This window comes from Chinchilla lanigera, unplaced genomic scaffold, assembly GCF_000276665.1.
Source record: "Chinchilla lanigera isolate Chin_1 unplaced genomic scaffold, ChiLan1.0 scaffold00022, whole genome shotgun sequence".
NCBI classification, from domain to species: Eukaryota; Metazoa; Chordata; class Mammalia; order Rodentia; family Chinchillidae; genus Chinchilla; species Chinchilla lanigera.
Window position 1 is genome coordinate 3,063,427 of NW_004955423.1, and position 16,716 is coordinate 3,080,142.

Here is a 16,716-nt window from a genome sequence, read left to right on the forward strand (position 1 = left end):
GCTTTGCTATCTTCTGCCTCAGAGCCAGCCAAGTATGGACTGAAACCTCCACAAACTGTGAGCTAAATAAACCTTTCCTTCCTTCATTTTGGGAGTTGGGTATTTTGTCTCAGCAATGAGAGAAAAGTAACCAAGACAGTATTAATCTCAGAGAAATTAAAGATTAAATTGCAACCACAAAACAAAATATGATGCCATAAAAGAACAAGCATAGGCAAGTAAAATCTAGAAGGATAGAAGATAAAGTCAGTTCAGTCTAAATGAAAGCAAAAAGACAATGAGACAGAAAGCATAAGAGATAAAGTGGCAAGTTAGGCACCTAATATTTGTCTAACAAATGTTCCAGAAAGAGAAAACAAATAATTCAGAAGGAAAAATTGAAAAAACTGTCTAGACCTAAAGTGAGACGGAAATCATCTCATCAAAAAGATTTTCTTAATGCTAATTAGGATGAACAAAAGATCTACAATCAAGCATACTTGCAACATTTCAGAACATTGTAGATAAAGTCATAAATGTTTCCAAGAAACAAATTTCAAGGTTGTAATAATAGTCTTTTCATCAGCAAACTGGATGATAGAAGAGAATGGACTTTAAGTTCCAGGGGAATAAATAATTTTCAGTCCTTTGCTCTAGCCCAAACAAACTCTTTATCAGTGTGAAAGTAAAATAAAGACTTAATAAATTCAAAGGTCCGGAAACCAAAACTCACACATCCATTCTTAGGCAGTTGCTTGAGGATCAGCACCTGTAAAACAAGGGAGTTAATCAGGAAAGAAAAGGTCAGAGAATCCAGATATAATGGATTCAGCTCAGAAGCTTAATGAAAGGAAGTTTCAAGATGACGGCTATTAGACAAGCTTCCATTGCATTAGCAGGATAATGGAAGGCTCAGGGAAGGAGGTATCTATGAGGGGAGAAAAAATGAGCCAGGTGTTTTCTTACATTTATCTTTATTCGTGAAATATTGAGTGAACTTTAAGAAACTTAAGGTAGGTATTGCCAGGCTAAATGGAAGGCAATAAAACTTCAGGGAAAGCAATACGCTTCTCAAGAAAGAAAAGTGCTACACTTGATTTTTCTTTATACTTATTTTTACCTTGAATATGTCTCAAATCACCCCATTTTTTTCTGACTCAGCTACTGTCATCACCATAGACTGAGTTACCATTTTTTTTGCCTAGATTCCTATAGTAGTTTTTAGCTAATTTTGTTGTGTCCTTTATATCTCAATTCTCTCTTACCTATTACACACTATAGAGTGATATTTTTCAAAGTACAAATGTGATGTATCTCCTTGTTGGTTAAAATCCATCAGTGGCTTCCAATATCTCTCTTGGGGTCTAAATCATTGGCGTGTCCTACAAGGTTCCACAGTTACATGGTCAACCAGTCCCTTAGCAGCAATGTGTTGGCAGCTGATATATAGTCTGGCCTGATAGTCATTTATAGATTTAGCTGGGAAGGACACAAGAGACCCAAGTGGATTTATACAATTTAATACTTTCACAGACAGCAAAGCAACATCATCATGGTACCAGCTACTCACATTTCTGGTCCCACTGGATGACACTGAACGAGAGGGGCCAAATGAAATGGGAGGTAGGCTGCTTTGTTTCTGAGGTGTGAACTTTATGCTGCAGCTAAGCCATGTTATATTCTACAGCTACACCCAAAAGAAGTAAAGTAGAAACTACCATGATCCCTTACTGGGATCAGGAAATCAAATGAGATACTGCTTCATGGCAGCCTCCTGCACGCTCTTAGGAGTCAAATGAGAAACTGCTCCTCACTAGACTGCCCTTCCTACCGTGTTCCAAGCAGGATCACAGGGATTCTGTCAATAATCAAGCCTTACCTGTGTGACCTATGGGACAGGCAATTGTCAGGATGCTAGGGTGGAGATGTCCTCCTGCAAACATGTGCTACCTTTTTTACAAATACAGTTTCATATGTTCTTTCTTACTTGCTGAGCAGAGGCCACAATAACCTTTCATTTTCTACAGTGGGCTGTGTTTTCCCTTGTCATAGAAGTTGACAGAATATTTCGTGCCTCTGCCCAAAACTCTGTTTCTCCTATCTCTTTGCCTTGTTAACACCCATCATTTCTTCAGTCTTCTCCCCAACCAGGAAGAAGGACAGCACACTCTGTTATCAGATAACGTAATGTACCTCTCCTTCAGATCACATAGAACAGTTTCAATTTTAAAATTACTTGTATGATCTTGAATTAATGTAATAGCAGATATAAAGTACACATGTAAGATAAGCATAGTACTTAATTTCAAAATACTTTTACATGGTTAATTTCACTTTATCTTTTCTCCTGAAATAAATAGAAAATATATTGTTTTTAACCCTTGTTTTGTTTTTCAGATAAGACCCTGTATTAGAATGAATTTTTTTAACTCTAGCGTGTCCTGTACCTCACCCTTGTGTTTTTCCTATAGATATATTAAATATATGGAGCATACAATAAGTGAAAGGCACAAGGAAAAAGCCATAGGGGTCCAAGTGAGAGATAAATTACTTTGGATGAAGTGATCACAATACATCTCTATAATAGAGCTGGTGCCTGAGTTACCTGGAAAGTTAATAGACTTTTTTTTTTTTTTTTTGTCTTTTTGAGACAGGGTCTCTCCATGCAGTTCAGGCTGGCCTTGGACTCACTTTGTAGCCCAGGCTGGCCTCGAACTCACAACAATCCTCCTGCCTCAGCCTCCCCATTGCTGGGATTATAGGCTTACACCAGCACGCCCCACTTAGACTTCTGATAGTTAAGGAAGTAAAGGTTCTGTAAGACAAGATAGTATAGAAGATACAGTTGTAGAAAGGTAGACAAATAAGATTACTTGAAAAATGGCAGTTGAATGTGTTTTGATGGATGTAGGGTTATTATGTGTGCTAGAAAGGACAGCTTGACCAATTGTACAGGATCTTGCATATAGAATTGACTTTGCTGGCAGTAAGGAGTAGCTAATGTTGCTAAGTGGGCAAATTATCTCATCAGAGTTGAATTTAGGGAGGATTAGTTAAGCAAAAATATATAGAGCAATTTGAAGCCTGGAGGACTGGGTTTAAAGAAATAAATTAAGGTCTAAGTGAGAGGCAGTGAGATCATGACCTGGGGCACAACTTCCCAATGAGTAAATCATGGCACTCCTTACAAAGTATAATATTAAAAAGCCTTTCATTCAAAAACACCTGTCTTGGAGAGATGTTAGATTCGTTTAATGAAAGCACATCACCAGCAGAACTGCAGAGCATTTTGGAGTTTGGAGGAGCTTTTTACAGGATTTCATCTTGTGTTTGGTAATTCTTGGAAGGGTTTAGGGAAAGCAGAGGTCAGTTCTAGATTAGATACTTTGGTACTTTTTATCTTGGAGGTGGATTTTAAAAATAGCAGTCATCTATGCTAGCCAGAAGAGGGAGATATTTCATTATTTTTGTGTTTCTTGAGTGTTCTTATGTTTAGTTTCAAAAGTAATTACATGACAGCCTTATCTTTGTCTTTTACTGTGGTCATAGGGTGGCCTTATCTGAGTCTCTCAAAGTTGTTTGTGTTTAGTTTGGGAACACTGATTTAGATGTCAGCTTTCAGCTCCCATAGTTTTTATTATTATTATTATTATTATTATTATTATTGTTATATCAGTACCTAAAATATCAATCATTCTCACTTTATTAAGGACAAAATTTGTTATAGCTATTCTGTCATATTTGGCTCTGTTTATTCCAGGAAGGTTGAGAGAAGTGTTTATGTGGCCAGATGGAGCAAGGTCTAAATGTTATTAGAAATATGTTTTTTTAAATTGCATGGGTTAACATTTGAAAAAATGTGAAAATAAAAATCCTATTATACCATCTGAGAGAAAAGAGATAGAATTAATTAATAAAAATGTTTCTTTTCCTTATATTAATTTAGGAATGACTGTCTGCAAAAAACCTGGGAACAGAGAATGCAATCATCATTGTAAAAGTAAACATACATGTGGACATGATTGCTGTGAGTTCCATAAAATAAGTTTATGTCAGGCATTAAAAAGTGAAAGATTATTGATGAGTGATAATAGCATCCTAAGTATCTATATTTTCTTTCTGATTTATTGCATTTAACATTATGATTTCAAGTTGCCTCTTTTGTGGGCAGCATGAAAAAAGTAAATGGTAGATTCAAAATTTTGAAGAAATTTGGCTTTATAGGAAAAATAGCTAAAATTTAATCTAAAAAAATCTAAAATTTCTTTTCATAGGTAAAACTGGAGTTGCACAGAAGTCAGAGGTAAAAGAGACAGCAATTTCTTCATATTTATCTGATTTAAGAAACAGGAATGCTGTCTCATCTCTTCCTCCAGTTAAACGTCTCAAGGTTAGTTTTAATAACATTCCTTTGTTCTGCAATTAAATGAATATAAATATAACTTATTCTATGTATCAATTAGGTAGGTATCCACAGTATAATTTACAGTTACTTGTGAGCTGGACTAGGAATATGAAAGTTACCTATAGTCAGTCTTGACCTACTAATTTTAGAACATATTTATACACCTCTTATGTCATTAGCTTTTTTTAGCCAGAAAAGAGGGAGAAGAAGGATATGATCTTGGCTTGGTTCAGCAAAAGTTGAAATTAGATGTTCTTGTCCTTTATGGGTTCTATCTGTGCTGAATAGGACTGGGAAGTCTAAAGCTGACTTGGATTTTTGTGCCTTGTTGATTATTGAGCAAAAGTATTTCTTCTAAGTGATTAGGAAATGAGTTTCTACTGGTTGCTAGGCCAGTCACTAGCAGACTAAAGCCTAGGACATCATATCCTAGTAAAGTTCTTTCCTAGGGCTTTTATAAAAATGAATACTCTGAGTCATGAGGATAAAAGAAGAGGAATGTTGGGAAATGGGAAAAGGCAAGGGGTTTGAAATGATTATAACCTTCTCTGAGAGAATCAGTTGTTATGAACATAATATTTCTTCCTTCCTCCTCTCCCTCCCTTTGTTCCTTTGTTCTTCCATATTTTCCTTCTTTCCTTCCACATTCACTGAGCAACAAGAATATGCTAAGATAGAGCAACAAAATGAAACAATTTTATCCTCAGCCCTCATAGAATTTTTACTTGAAGGAAGAAGATACTAGTAGGGAAACAAGCCTTTTCAGTGTAGTGTGATGGGCAATTCTGTAACTGAAGTTAAGACACTTCAGTTTAGATAGAAAGTGTGTGCAGTCTACATTTGATAAGCCAGGAAAAGATTCCTCATAGATGTGACTGAGGATAAACCACATACAGAGAAGTGGGGCATTTGAATGGTGGTAAGAAGGGATAGAAATGTGTGTAAAGGTCTGGGCGACAGGAAAGATATTTAAAGGAGCTTCAGTAATACAGGGTGTCTAGAGCTCAGTTACAAGTAGAGGAGGAGATAGAGATGAGACTATAGAGGTGAGATGAGACTGTAGAGGTAAGATGAGACTGAAGGGGCTAGATCATGTAAGCCTTTTTGCTATTTTAGTAATTTATCTTTTATCTTCCAAAGTACTGGAAAGCCAGCAATGGGCTTTAATCAGTGACATGATCAGAATTGCATTTTATAAACATTATTCTGGCTGCAATGTAGAGAAGGGATTAAAGGATATAAAGTATAGGAATGTGTAAACTCATTAGGTTGTTTGTTCAATAATTCAAGCAAAATGATGACTTCATCTAAGGTAGTAGTAGAAGCAGTGGAAAGAAGTTACTAGGCTAAAAAAATTCAAATGAAGGATCAACTACCTCAGTACTTCACTGATTATGAAGAGTGAGATAGAAGGACTGATCAAAAAATGACGCCCAATTTTCTGACTTGAGCAACTAGGAGAAAAGTTAGGCCTTTCTAGGGTAAAAACACTAAAGGGAAAACAAATTTGAAGGGGTAGAGACAAAATAAATTCAGTTTGGGAAATACTGAATAGAGGCCTGTGAAATATCTCTACCTAAAGATATCCTGCATACAGTTCGATATAATTGAGAATTAGGACAGAGAGCTGAACTAGAAATATCACATGAGTATAATTCACATGAAAACGATATTTGAAGCTTGAAGATTGCAAACATTTGAGACAGGTCTGACAAAGAGATTTGAGTTAGGAACTAGCCTGAGTTTCATTGATTTCTGGACCTTATGTTCCAATAAGAACTTTGCTGTTTGCCTTATTTGTTAAAAGTTTTTCATGTGAAACTGACAGGTGACTTTGTACTTCTTTATTAATAGATGCAGATGAGTAAGTCTCATAGTGTGGACCTTCAAGAGTTTGGTTTTATTCCAAAGCCTTCTCTTCCCAGTATATCAAGGTAAATATATAATGTTAATATTAAAGGTAAAATATTCATCTTAAGCTCACTGTTCTTCCACATAACCACTTATTCAGGGAAAGTGGTTACTAGCTATTCACAGTAAACCACACTAATCATTTAATTCCATAATGAACCAACAGTGTTGTAAGGGTTTTATTATCTTTCATGCCCTAAACGTATTTAGAACTCCACAATTACGGAATACGGACACTCATTGAATCATCTTTTTCCTAGGCAACTATCCATCCTGTCCATCCCTTTAGGCTCTATGACTTCTAAACCAAGTGACAGAAATATACTATGCTTTAAAAAAGAAAGCTACTGGGCATAGTGGCACATGCCTATAATCTCAGTATTTGGGAGCCTGAGGCAGGAGAATCACTAGGAGTTCAAAGCCAGCCTGGGGTACATAGTGAGTTTACCAGCCTGAATTAAAGAGTGAACTCTATCTTAAAAACAAATAAACAAACAAACAATAAGTAAATAAAGAAAGAAAAAAACCAGGTTGATATAGAAAGTCTATCTTTCTATTCAGAGACTCAGTTCATACTAGTCAGACCTCAGACATAAAATATTTTAGAATTTCACTTTTGTGCATTATCTCTTTTGACCTTAATGACATTTGGCTCACAAAATAAAGTATTTTTATTTCATTTTATTGGCGAAAAAATTGAACTGCATATTCCCAGTTAGTAAGCAGAGGCCTTAGTGTTCTTTTCCTATATCATGATGCCTAGAAGACAATAGTATATACACTTTCCCATCAGACAGGGGCATTCTACATGCCGGGATGATATTCAGTTTCATACCTAGTACAGCACAGGATTTAGTATTCAGAATACTAAATCCCAGTACTACTTCTAGAAATCTCAGTTGACTGCAAGTAGCATTAACAGTAGATTTTTTAAGATTGTGTACTGATAGCAGATATCATTGCTGAACTTTGGTCTTTTCCATTAAACCTCTGTCTTTACACTTTGCTACCCAGGCTGAGCACAGTTTATCACAGAAATGCTGAGTGGATAGACCATATTCTTTTCATTTATGTGAATAAGTAGTCCAGATTCATTTTTGTGTTTTCTTTAACATTTTTATTTTTTTAAAAAATCTTTATAAAGGTCAGAATATTTAAACATGCCTATAATGGAGCAATATAATCAACATGAAATCTGTGGAAAGGTTCAGCAAGAACTATCTGAATATCAAGGCAAAGGTAAATTACTGTTGATATTGACTTGAGATGGCATATATGTTATCATTACTTCAGATTGACAAGTAATATTGAAAAACCAACATCTACAATTACTATGGCCCTTAACTTAGCAATATATTTCTCTTGGGTTATTAAACCAATTTCAAATTCTTGGGTTTGTTATTTCAGATGGCTTTGCTATGTGTCATAGCTTTGTTAATAAATATCTTTCCTACATAGTGTTATTTTAATTTAAAGATAATATGAGGAAGAGTTGAAAAAAATCATCCTTGAGTAACAGAATAGTAAAAAACGCATAATTTTCATATGTCTTTAGAATTATAAAAAATAATTTTATATTTATAAAATTAGTCCCATTTTACAAAACGGCTGTGTGACCTTGGGTAAATTGCTTAACCTCTTTGGACCTTAGTCTTATCTTTAAAATGAAGAGATTTAGATGGGTGACTGTTACTATCTCTTCAATTCTTACACCTATGATTCTTATAATTTCTATAATAATATGAGAATGTAACCTAAGTTGAGGGATATAGCTGATCTATAATGCAGATTTGCTTTTTACCTTTGTCTTTCATAAATTAATGCATAATTCATATAAATTCCTCAATACTATGTCTGTTTTATCATAACTCTGTATCCTGGTATTAATAGCATTGTTATTAATATCAGTATATTTGTTTTGGGTTTTTTTTTTTTTTTTTGTCTTTTCTTCGGGTACCAGAAATTGAACTCACGACCTTGTGCTTGCTAGGCAGGAGCTGTGCCACTGAGCTAAATCTCCAGCCCTTAATATTAGTGTATTAAAATGATTCAGAAATAATTTTGGCCAGTGAGTTGTTTGTTCAGGTGGCTATATATAGGTAAAAATGAAATGGCAAGACATGATAAGCTTGGAGTTTTCTGAAAATAATTTTATGTTTGGCATTGACTTCTGCTGCCACTCTTTTCTTTGTTACTGTCAATTTATGGTTTCTTTAGACATAATTTAAGGTCTTAGAAAGCTGCAGATGTACCTCAGTGGTACAGCATTTGCCTAGCTTTCCCCACCACTACCAAAAAATCTACCACCTCTTAATGATACCATGGCAGCCTTTAGGCCCAATATGAGATCAAGAAAGTCTGCTAATCTTACCTGGAGAATCAGAGTATTTATCCAACTTGTACAAAGAATGAATATTATTATAAAATAGAAGGTTTTAAAATTGTCAACCCTCTTATTTTTATCTCCTTTCAACCTATAGCTATCTAACTTGTTTCTTCTTTATGTTACTGTTTTATTCTCTGCCCTTATGTGTGCAGAATTTATCATTCCCTCTGCTTACTTTCATGTTGTACCTATATAATATAACTTTCTTTCTGTCCTACCTGCTATCCCAAATCTAATTTATATTATGTTTATTAATATTATGATAGAAAAACCCCATCTAGATTCTTTAACCCCCAGTAATAACTGTATTCTGGGGCCATTTTATTTTATTTATTATTTTTTATGAAAGAGCCAAATAGTACAGATGGAGGGAAGCAATCTGTCTAGGTCCAAGATCTAGTTCTCCCATTTAGTGTAACCCCTCATAGTATACTTAGCCACTGTGTCTCAATGCCCTCATCTGATTAAATTTTAGAAATATTATAATTAACTGAGATAATGTATATAAAGCTCTTAGCATAGCATCTGATACTGTGACCAATCAGCTGAGTGTTCTTTTAGTGTCCGTAGCTGGAGCTTTGAATGCCAGCAGCTATCAGCTTTTAGCATTACTAGCCCTTCACTACTCTCTAGCCTCCGGAGTGGGAACTCTTCCAGGGACCAAGATGGCAGCTCCTGCCAATTCTCCATTGTCATCATTCTCTGCTGCTAGCCTCTTTCAGCATTATCAGCCCCAGTGGCCTACGGTTTTATCAGGTCTTAGTGTTCCAGGTCAGCCTGTTGTATTGGAGATAGAAATCATGAATAGGCAAAAAATAGACCATCTGAAAGAGGCTTTATTAGGATTTATACTACAGCATAAGGAGGAAGGATGTACAAACTAACCTATAAACAGTACAGAGCAATCATTTATATAGGAGGAAAAAAGGCTAGCTTGTGCATATGCAGTGTTAGACTGCATTTAGGCAGGGGTAGGAGAGGTGCTCCTTACAGACTTGCCTGAAGATAGCTCCAGGGAGTGGAGCCATCCAGAGAGACTGCAGAGCAGTTATCTAGATGAACCTTCAAATGAGACTTGTTACAACAAAAACAAATGTCTCCCATAGCAGTTGTATGGTGTTTTATGTAGCCATAGCTGGGTACAGGGCATTTGGGGCAGCTATGGAACAAAGAAAATAATTTTGTTTTTGTTTTTGTTTTTTTTCCAGTACCGGGAATCAAACTCATGACCTTGCACTTGCCAGGCAGGCACTTGCCAGGCAGGCGCTGTGCCACTGAGCTAAATCCCCAGCTCCTAAAGAAAATAAATTATACGTACATTTTGAGTCATGTTGAGCCCTTCTCTCCTGTCTCATTACTATTAACAATTTACCAGCCCAATTATTTAAATACAGGATGACCAAAAATTGCATTTTGGGTTAATTTTTATAAGATAAAAATAACAATTTTATCAAATGTATTTAATAATTTTTCTGGACATGGTATATATATCTTAAAACATTCAACATCTGCCTAAGCGACACTCGGGATAGTCAGTACACAAACAAATGTGCTGCCCAAGTACACTTAGTGAAATCTGTTAAGTGGCTAATAATAGTGAATGGGTATGTTTATTCTCCTTTTCACATATTATCTTTGTTGGAAAAACATATTTTAAATGTATTCAGATACCACTTTTGATAACATTTTAAGAAAATGTGGCAATTTCATCATTTATATTCTGATTTCAAGAAGGGGAAAAAATGTTAGAAATTCTAGAAGAAATGTTGACATAAAATTTAAATTGAAAGGGACCTTTGTGCAGCATCTCATTTTACAGTGTAAGACTCCAAGACTCTGAGAAATTAAATAGCTTGCCCAAAATCACATATCTAATTAATTGCAGAGACAGAAAAAGATTCCATAACTCCCTATTTCCAATCTAATGCCATTTCTAGAAAACAAAATTACATCCATTCTGCCTTTGGAGAATTGAAATTCTTCAGTGTTCCTCTATCCCCTTGTACCGCCATTCCAACTTGTGTTTCTCTGCCACTGCACCCATCCTTAACCCTCATGTAAACTGAAAAGTCTAAGCATACGTCTGCGTTTAATCTTGGCTAGATCCAGGCACTTGGATGATCTCATCATGTCTCTGGCTTTCTCTTGGTCTTTTAGCTATGCCTGTTGCTTATTGGCTTTATTTGTAAACTAGGCTTTCTCACTTGGCAGGTAGTCCCTAACTTGTATCTTCCCAGTTTAGCAACGTCAGTAGGAACAGGTAGTCTTCCCTGTGCATTTTAGACTTAGTTCATTCTACCTGGCCTTATGTGAGTCATGTTTTCATTCTTTATCAATCCCTGGAGCCTGAGCAGTTGGATCATTCTATCCTTCAGGTCCCAAGAAAGGCAATGTATCACAAGCAAAGGATTCACCAGGATGGTGTAGAATATGGTAGAGACATGTTTCCCCAAAGAAAAAGAGTGTTACTCCTACTAAAAGAATGGAAAGCATGTCAGACAAACAAAAACCAGAATCTTCTTGCTATACCCTTTATCTCTTATTGTCTCCTCAAAACAAAAATTTCGAAGGGACAGTTTACATTCTGTATGCTCACTTTCTTATAGCTTGGTCACTTTTCGTTCATTAAAAGTTCCATTTTCTTTTGTCTGTACTTTGAAACTGCTTTTGTTCAGGTCATTTAGTGATTTCCTAAGTGTCATTCAGTGAATTTTTTTCAACTTCTATTCTTTTTGACTTCTAGTATTTTATACTTCTGTTCTTCCCTTTCTTTTGGAAGTCTCCTTTAGTTTTAGTTAACTCATTCTGTTGGTTTGTCTTCTACTTCTCAGACTGCTTGGGCTTTTCTTCCTGTTGATGTTGCAAGAGGGTCCTCTACCTCTCCTTTTCCCCTCTCCTTTTTCCTCTTCTTCGTCTTCCTTCTCTTCTCCCCACTCCTCTACCTCCTCTTTTCTCACTTCAAGACAACACCTAGACTATATTACCTAAGCCCATGTCTTCCATCACTAACTATACTCTAATATTTCCTAAGTTTGTATCTTTCCAACTCCAAATCCATCTAATTTAGTCACTTTCCTGGCCATATCCACCTAACATTATCAATATCAGCATCCAAACTCCATCTTCTTTATGTCTTATTCCACTCTATTTTCTCCTTAGCTCAATGAATAAACTCTCTTCTAAGCTTCTAAGGGCTAAAAAATCCTTCTAAATACTTACCCTATATGTGATTTACTAGTAAATCTTGTTTTGCCTCCTACACATCTCTTGTATATGTTCTTTCCTCTCTATCTTTTTTTACTGATACTCAGATTAGGAATTAATTTTTCTGTCATGTATTTCAGTAACTTTTTACCTTTTTCTCTGTTTTTCATCTTATTATCCTCTAATCCATAACTATTCCAATTGATCAAAAAGACATATCAGATCATACAAACCTCTTGCTAAAACATCTTCAAAGTTATCTGTTGTTAGTACAAATAAAAATGTCTGTAACATGACAAATAAACTTCACCTTGGTCTAGTATTTACCTTGCCTTTGAGACTTCATTGGGTCCTGCCTTATTCTGCTTTGTCCTTCAGAAATCCTGAAGAGTCATAGTTCCCATCTTTGATTTCTCATATGGCTGTGTCTTTTACGTGCTGTCTCTCTTCATAGACTATCTTGCTTTTCTTTTTTGCCTGCTCTGTGGTCACAGCTCTAATCAAGTTCAAAGTCCTACTGTTGCTTCATGTGTTTTACCTCAGCAATCTTTTTTATTCCCTTTGCTCTTTCCTGTGCATCTCCACTGCACTTTGCATCTATTTCCATTTTTAGTACATCTGTTATGTGCATCATGGTTTGTATTGTGTACAAAACTAGAATAATGTGAACTATAGTTGTAAGTACAGTTGAAGGGTAAAGTATATTTTGAATGAAAAAGTAGATAGAGGATATTTAAAGTTAAGGGAACTCTAGTATCTAGAGCAAGATAGTACTGGTTTGTGAGAGATGATTATTAAATTTTCAGAAATCTTTCAGTCATTATTTAGGATTAATTATATAAAATTTAGTAAAGTAAATTATGCTTTTAAAAGGAAAAATGCAGAACTTAGCACTTCCTAATTATTTCACTATGATTTACTATTATCTGTATTCTTAAGGTTATTTACATATATGGTGGAAATACTGTGCAGTGCAGTACTATACTGTTTCTTCCCAGTTTCTCATTCAGTGATGTTACATTAGTAATTTGAAATTAGTTATGGTGGCATATTTTTACTATTTGAATCAGTAAATACTGCCTATCAGAATTTAAATTGTTTTATTTATTGTTTAAATTTAAGAGACATATTAAACATAAGAGTGTGTTGTACTTGTAGCCATTATCATTGTAAATAACACACAAAAGAATCAAGGGGATATTTTTCCAATGTTTGAAAACTACTATTTACTTCAGCAAAGATGCTGCATAAGTCAAGGATGAATAAGTGAAATCCCTACATATGACTTTGATGTTTTCTTTCATCTTATTTGTTAAAGTCAACAGACATGTCAAACAACATTCACGTGAGCACTATAGTCACTTGTCAAGTGCAGTGATAGTTTGGCTATAGACAGAAGAGTGGCAAAGCGATGAAATCATTCAGTACAAATCAGCTAACTATATAGAACTTACAATTAAGCAAACTGCATATATTATTATTCATAAACCATGCAGTACAGTCCTTTATGTCAGTTGAGATTGATAATATACATGTATGTATATGTATGCATGCATTTTTGAAAGACAGTTATCAAATATTGTTCAGTATATCATTATGCAAAACTATATAAATGAAGACATTTAGTCACCATAACAAATTTTTGAAGTTGGTGCTATTGTTATTCTCATTTTGCAGGGAGATAACGAGGCTTAGGGACTTTTAATTACTTATCTAAAATTATATAGCTGATTAACAAAAGAGGTGAAATGTTCACCCAGATAGTCTCACTCTAAATCCTAGGTAGGAACAATGGTAACACTGAAAACTTTTTACCAGAAGAAAAATAAGGACTGATTTCAGAGAAATATATTTCATAACAGCATTCAAAATTAACTAGTAAGAAGCAAGACATGGAAGAGCAAGACTATTTTAGAAGCTACTATAATTTAATTTGGAATAGAGTTATTTTCGTACATGAATTAAGAGAAAAAAAGTCTTAAAGTCCATTGAAAATTAAATTTAGTGTAACTATCAGCCCATTTAATACATTAAATAAACACAATAGTATTTAAAATGCTTGACACAGAGCTTTTGAAAAGTATTACTCAAGACCTCTGCTTAGTAGTTGAAAGGTATGTTTGATATATCAACATAAAATGATGCTTGTGGTTTTAAAAGTACCTATTCTTTTTTTATATGTACATATAACAGACTTTTCTAGATGGAACTGTTCTACAACTTCAAATGAGGAAGCTCCTCAAACAGCGGTGTTCAACAGAAATTTTAATGTATCTGGAAAACAAAATTTGACAGATGCAGATAAAAGCTACTCTTCATTTTCAGAAGTTTTGAATGTGAACTTTGAATTGGGAGATGAAGTTTGGGATGATTTTGATGATGAAAACTTAATAGAAGTTACTAGCTTTTCAACTGATACTGAGAAGACAAAGGCATCAGGTAGAATTATGTTTTAGCATGAAGTAATTTCATTTGAAATTCTTTGACTATTTTTTATTTTGGCTCCTAGAAGTAATTTTCTTTGCCTTTTTTGTATGTGCTTGTTTAATTAGATTTGTTTCATTAAGACTGCAATTTTTAAGACAACTGAAAATGTGATCCTCTACAAAGACTATTTTCTCCCCCAAGGGTAGAGATCAAGGTTATTTCATGATGATGATGTAGCAAATCAGCTTTTTCTATTGTTTTGCTCCTCTGTCTTGTTGAAGAGTCTGTACAAATTCAGACCATTGAACTGTCCCTCACAAAGCAGGCTCTCCTGCTGTCCATTCTACCACACATGGTTTTCTAATATTTGTGAAGGATAAAAATATTTGATTTTTTTAAGGTATTCAGGTGCTTCAATAGAAAATAAAGTAACTTTTATTTCTAGTCAAAATACTGACTTTTCTGGTATAAATAAAGGATTTGTTTCTTGTGTAGGAGAAACTACATTTAAATCATATACAAACCAGAAGTAATGAGACTTAGTTCTTTGAGTTACAGGCAATTTCATTTCATGTCACTAAAACAAAAAATTGAAAATCTGGTTATTTGACCAGATAACAAATGGAGATACTCTACCCCGTGAGGGCTGACAGAAGAAATCAGTTCCTCAGCCTTCTCAGTGCAGAGTTTTATTCCCCCCATTATTATACTTTTGTTGCTTCTTAATATTCCTCACTTTGTGCTCTTAAAAAAATTCTTTCCAAGGGAAGCAGCTAGTAGTTGAAATACTGTTTTAGGGCCCTAAGAATTACCTAAAGAGCTATTGCTTTTCTCAGACCGATTAGGATTTGAATATGACTACCTTCACAAAACTCTCCTGGAAAAATCTCAGGACGTTGGATCATTAGGCATAGTTTCCTCTATCACTGCACAACTACTGATCCCTATCTTATGATTAAATATCATTGTGCACTGCAAGTTAATAGGCAACTGATTGTGGGGGTGGCCTAATCCTTTGAGGGTATAGCCTTGTCACTGGGAAGATCAGCTCAGTAAATGCTATTTTCCCTCCATATTTATAGCACTTTAAATATGCAGACCTTTGAAAATACTGAATGAATTTCAACTTGATCATTTACCTGAGTTAAAAAAGAAATAAGTCCATAGTGGTGGACTAAAAAGCTAACCTATGTGCTTTATAGTTTTATTCTCTTAGCTGTGGGCCATTATTTTCTCTAAGAAATTAAATTTGATTGTTAGGCATTGCTTTCTTAATCAGATCATATCTGTTGGAGAGATTCTTGTAGAATGTATGAACACTTCATTCAGCTGTTTCCTGACATTTTATTTTAAAATGTTATCTCTTTATGTAGGATTTGGAAACACTTTAAGATCAAGTACCAGGGAAAGTAAATTACCCCTCCAGGAGTCAAAGAGCAAATTCCAAAGAGAAATGTCAAACAGGCAAGTTTTTGAACTTTAGTTTGTAATTCTTGCAAATTTATATTCTTTTGACATATAATTGGACATAGGAATCAAGTCATTAGATGTCCGAGAAGTTGTAAGATATTACCAACCTGAACCCTCTTTTTTTTTTTTTTAACCTGAACCCTCTTAACCTTAGAGACATGTTTCTCAAAGTGCTGTTGTCAAACCACCTGCAACAAAACCACCTAAGGGTTGCATATTAAAAATGCACATTCCTGGGCCCACCTAATCCCACTGAATCATAGTCTGTGGACTGGAGCCATGTTTGAATCTCTCAGACCACTCAATAGCTTTTTAAAATATTGTCCTAAAATTTGTCATTTTCTCATTTCCATTCATTGGTTCTAACTTCAAGTCTGATAGAATAGACAGATATAATCAAAAAAGTAGAGCTAAGCTGTGAGTGTAGAGAAGCAAAAATTAGATAAATCACAAGTGGGAAGATAACAAAGCACAATTTTCTGTGTAACACCTTTTAAAAACTACAAATAATTTTGGAAATTTAGAAGTGACCAACACAAGATAAATAGGTTTAAAAATAGATCCTATCCAGAAGCCTCTAAGAAATTGGTGTTAGAAGTTGCTCCAGGGAAGGCCTGCAGGGGCCAAGGAGCTGGAGTGGAAAGTACACCTGTTTTTCCTTTGATATCCTTTTAAAACTATTTAATTCCTTGTTTTATATATACATATATATATATAATATTTATTAATCCAAAATAAAAAAGATCTACTCCCTAACTCATTTCTGGAGGCAAGCATCATACTGATACCAAAACCAGAGAAAGACCCAACCAAGAAAGAGAACTACAGACCAATCTCCTCAATGAATATAGATGCAAAGATACTCAATAAGATACTAGCAAACAGAATGCAGCAAATTATCAAGAAAATTATACATCACGATCAAGTTGGATTC

General features: G+C 34.7%; 1 protein-coding gene across 3 annotated transcripts in view; it reads left to right on the forward strand.

The window, feature by feature from the left end:
• The window catches only part of Hfm1 (HFM1, ATP-dependent DNA helicase homolog), a 94,669-nt gene that overhangs the window by 69,704 nt on the left and 8,249 nt on the right, over positions 1 to 16,716 (forward strand). For all 3 annotated transcript variants that reach the window (XM_005385067.2, XM_013514356.1, XM_013514357.1), the window contains 6 exons: positions 3,926 to 4,006; positions 4,254 to 4,369; positions 6,239 to 6,318; positions 7,440 to 7,534; positions 14,079 to 14,324; positions 15,686 to 15,776. In XM_005385067.2, coding sequence (XP_005385124.1) covers positions 3,926 to 4,006; positions 4,254 to 4,369; positions 6,239 to 6,318; positions 7,440 to 7,534; positions 14,079 to 14,324; positions 15,686 to 15,776 — 709 coding nt within the window. The remainder of the gene's footprint in view (positions 1 to 3,925; positions 4,007 to 4,253; positions 4,370 to 6,238; positions 6,319 to 7,439; positions 7,535 to 14,078; positions 14,325 to 15,685; positions 15,777 to 16,716) is intronic.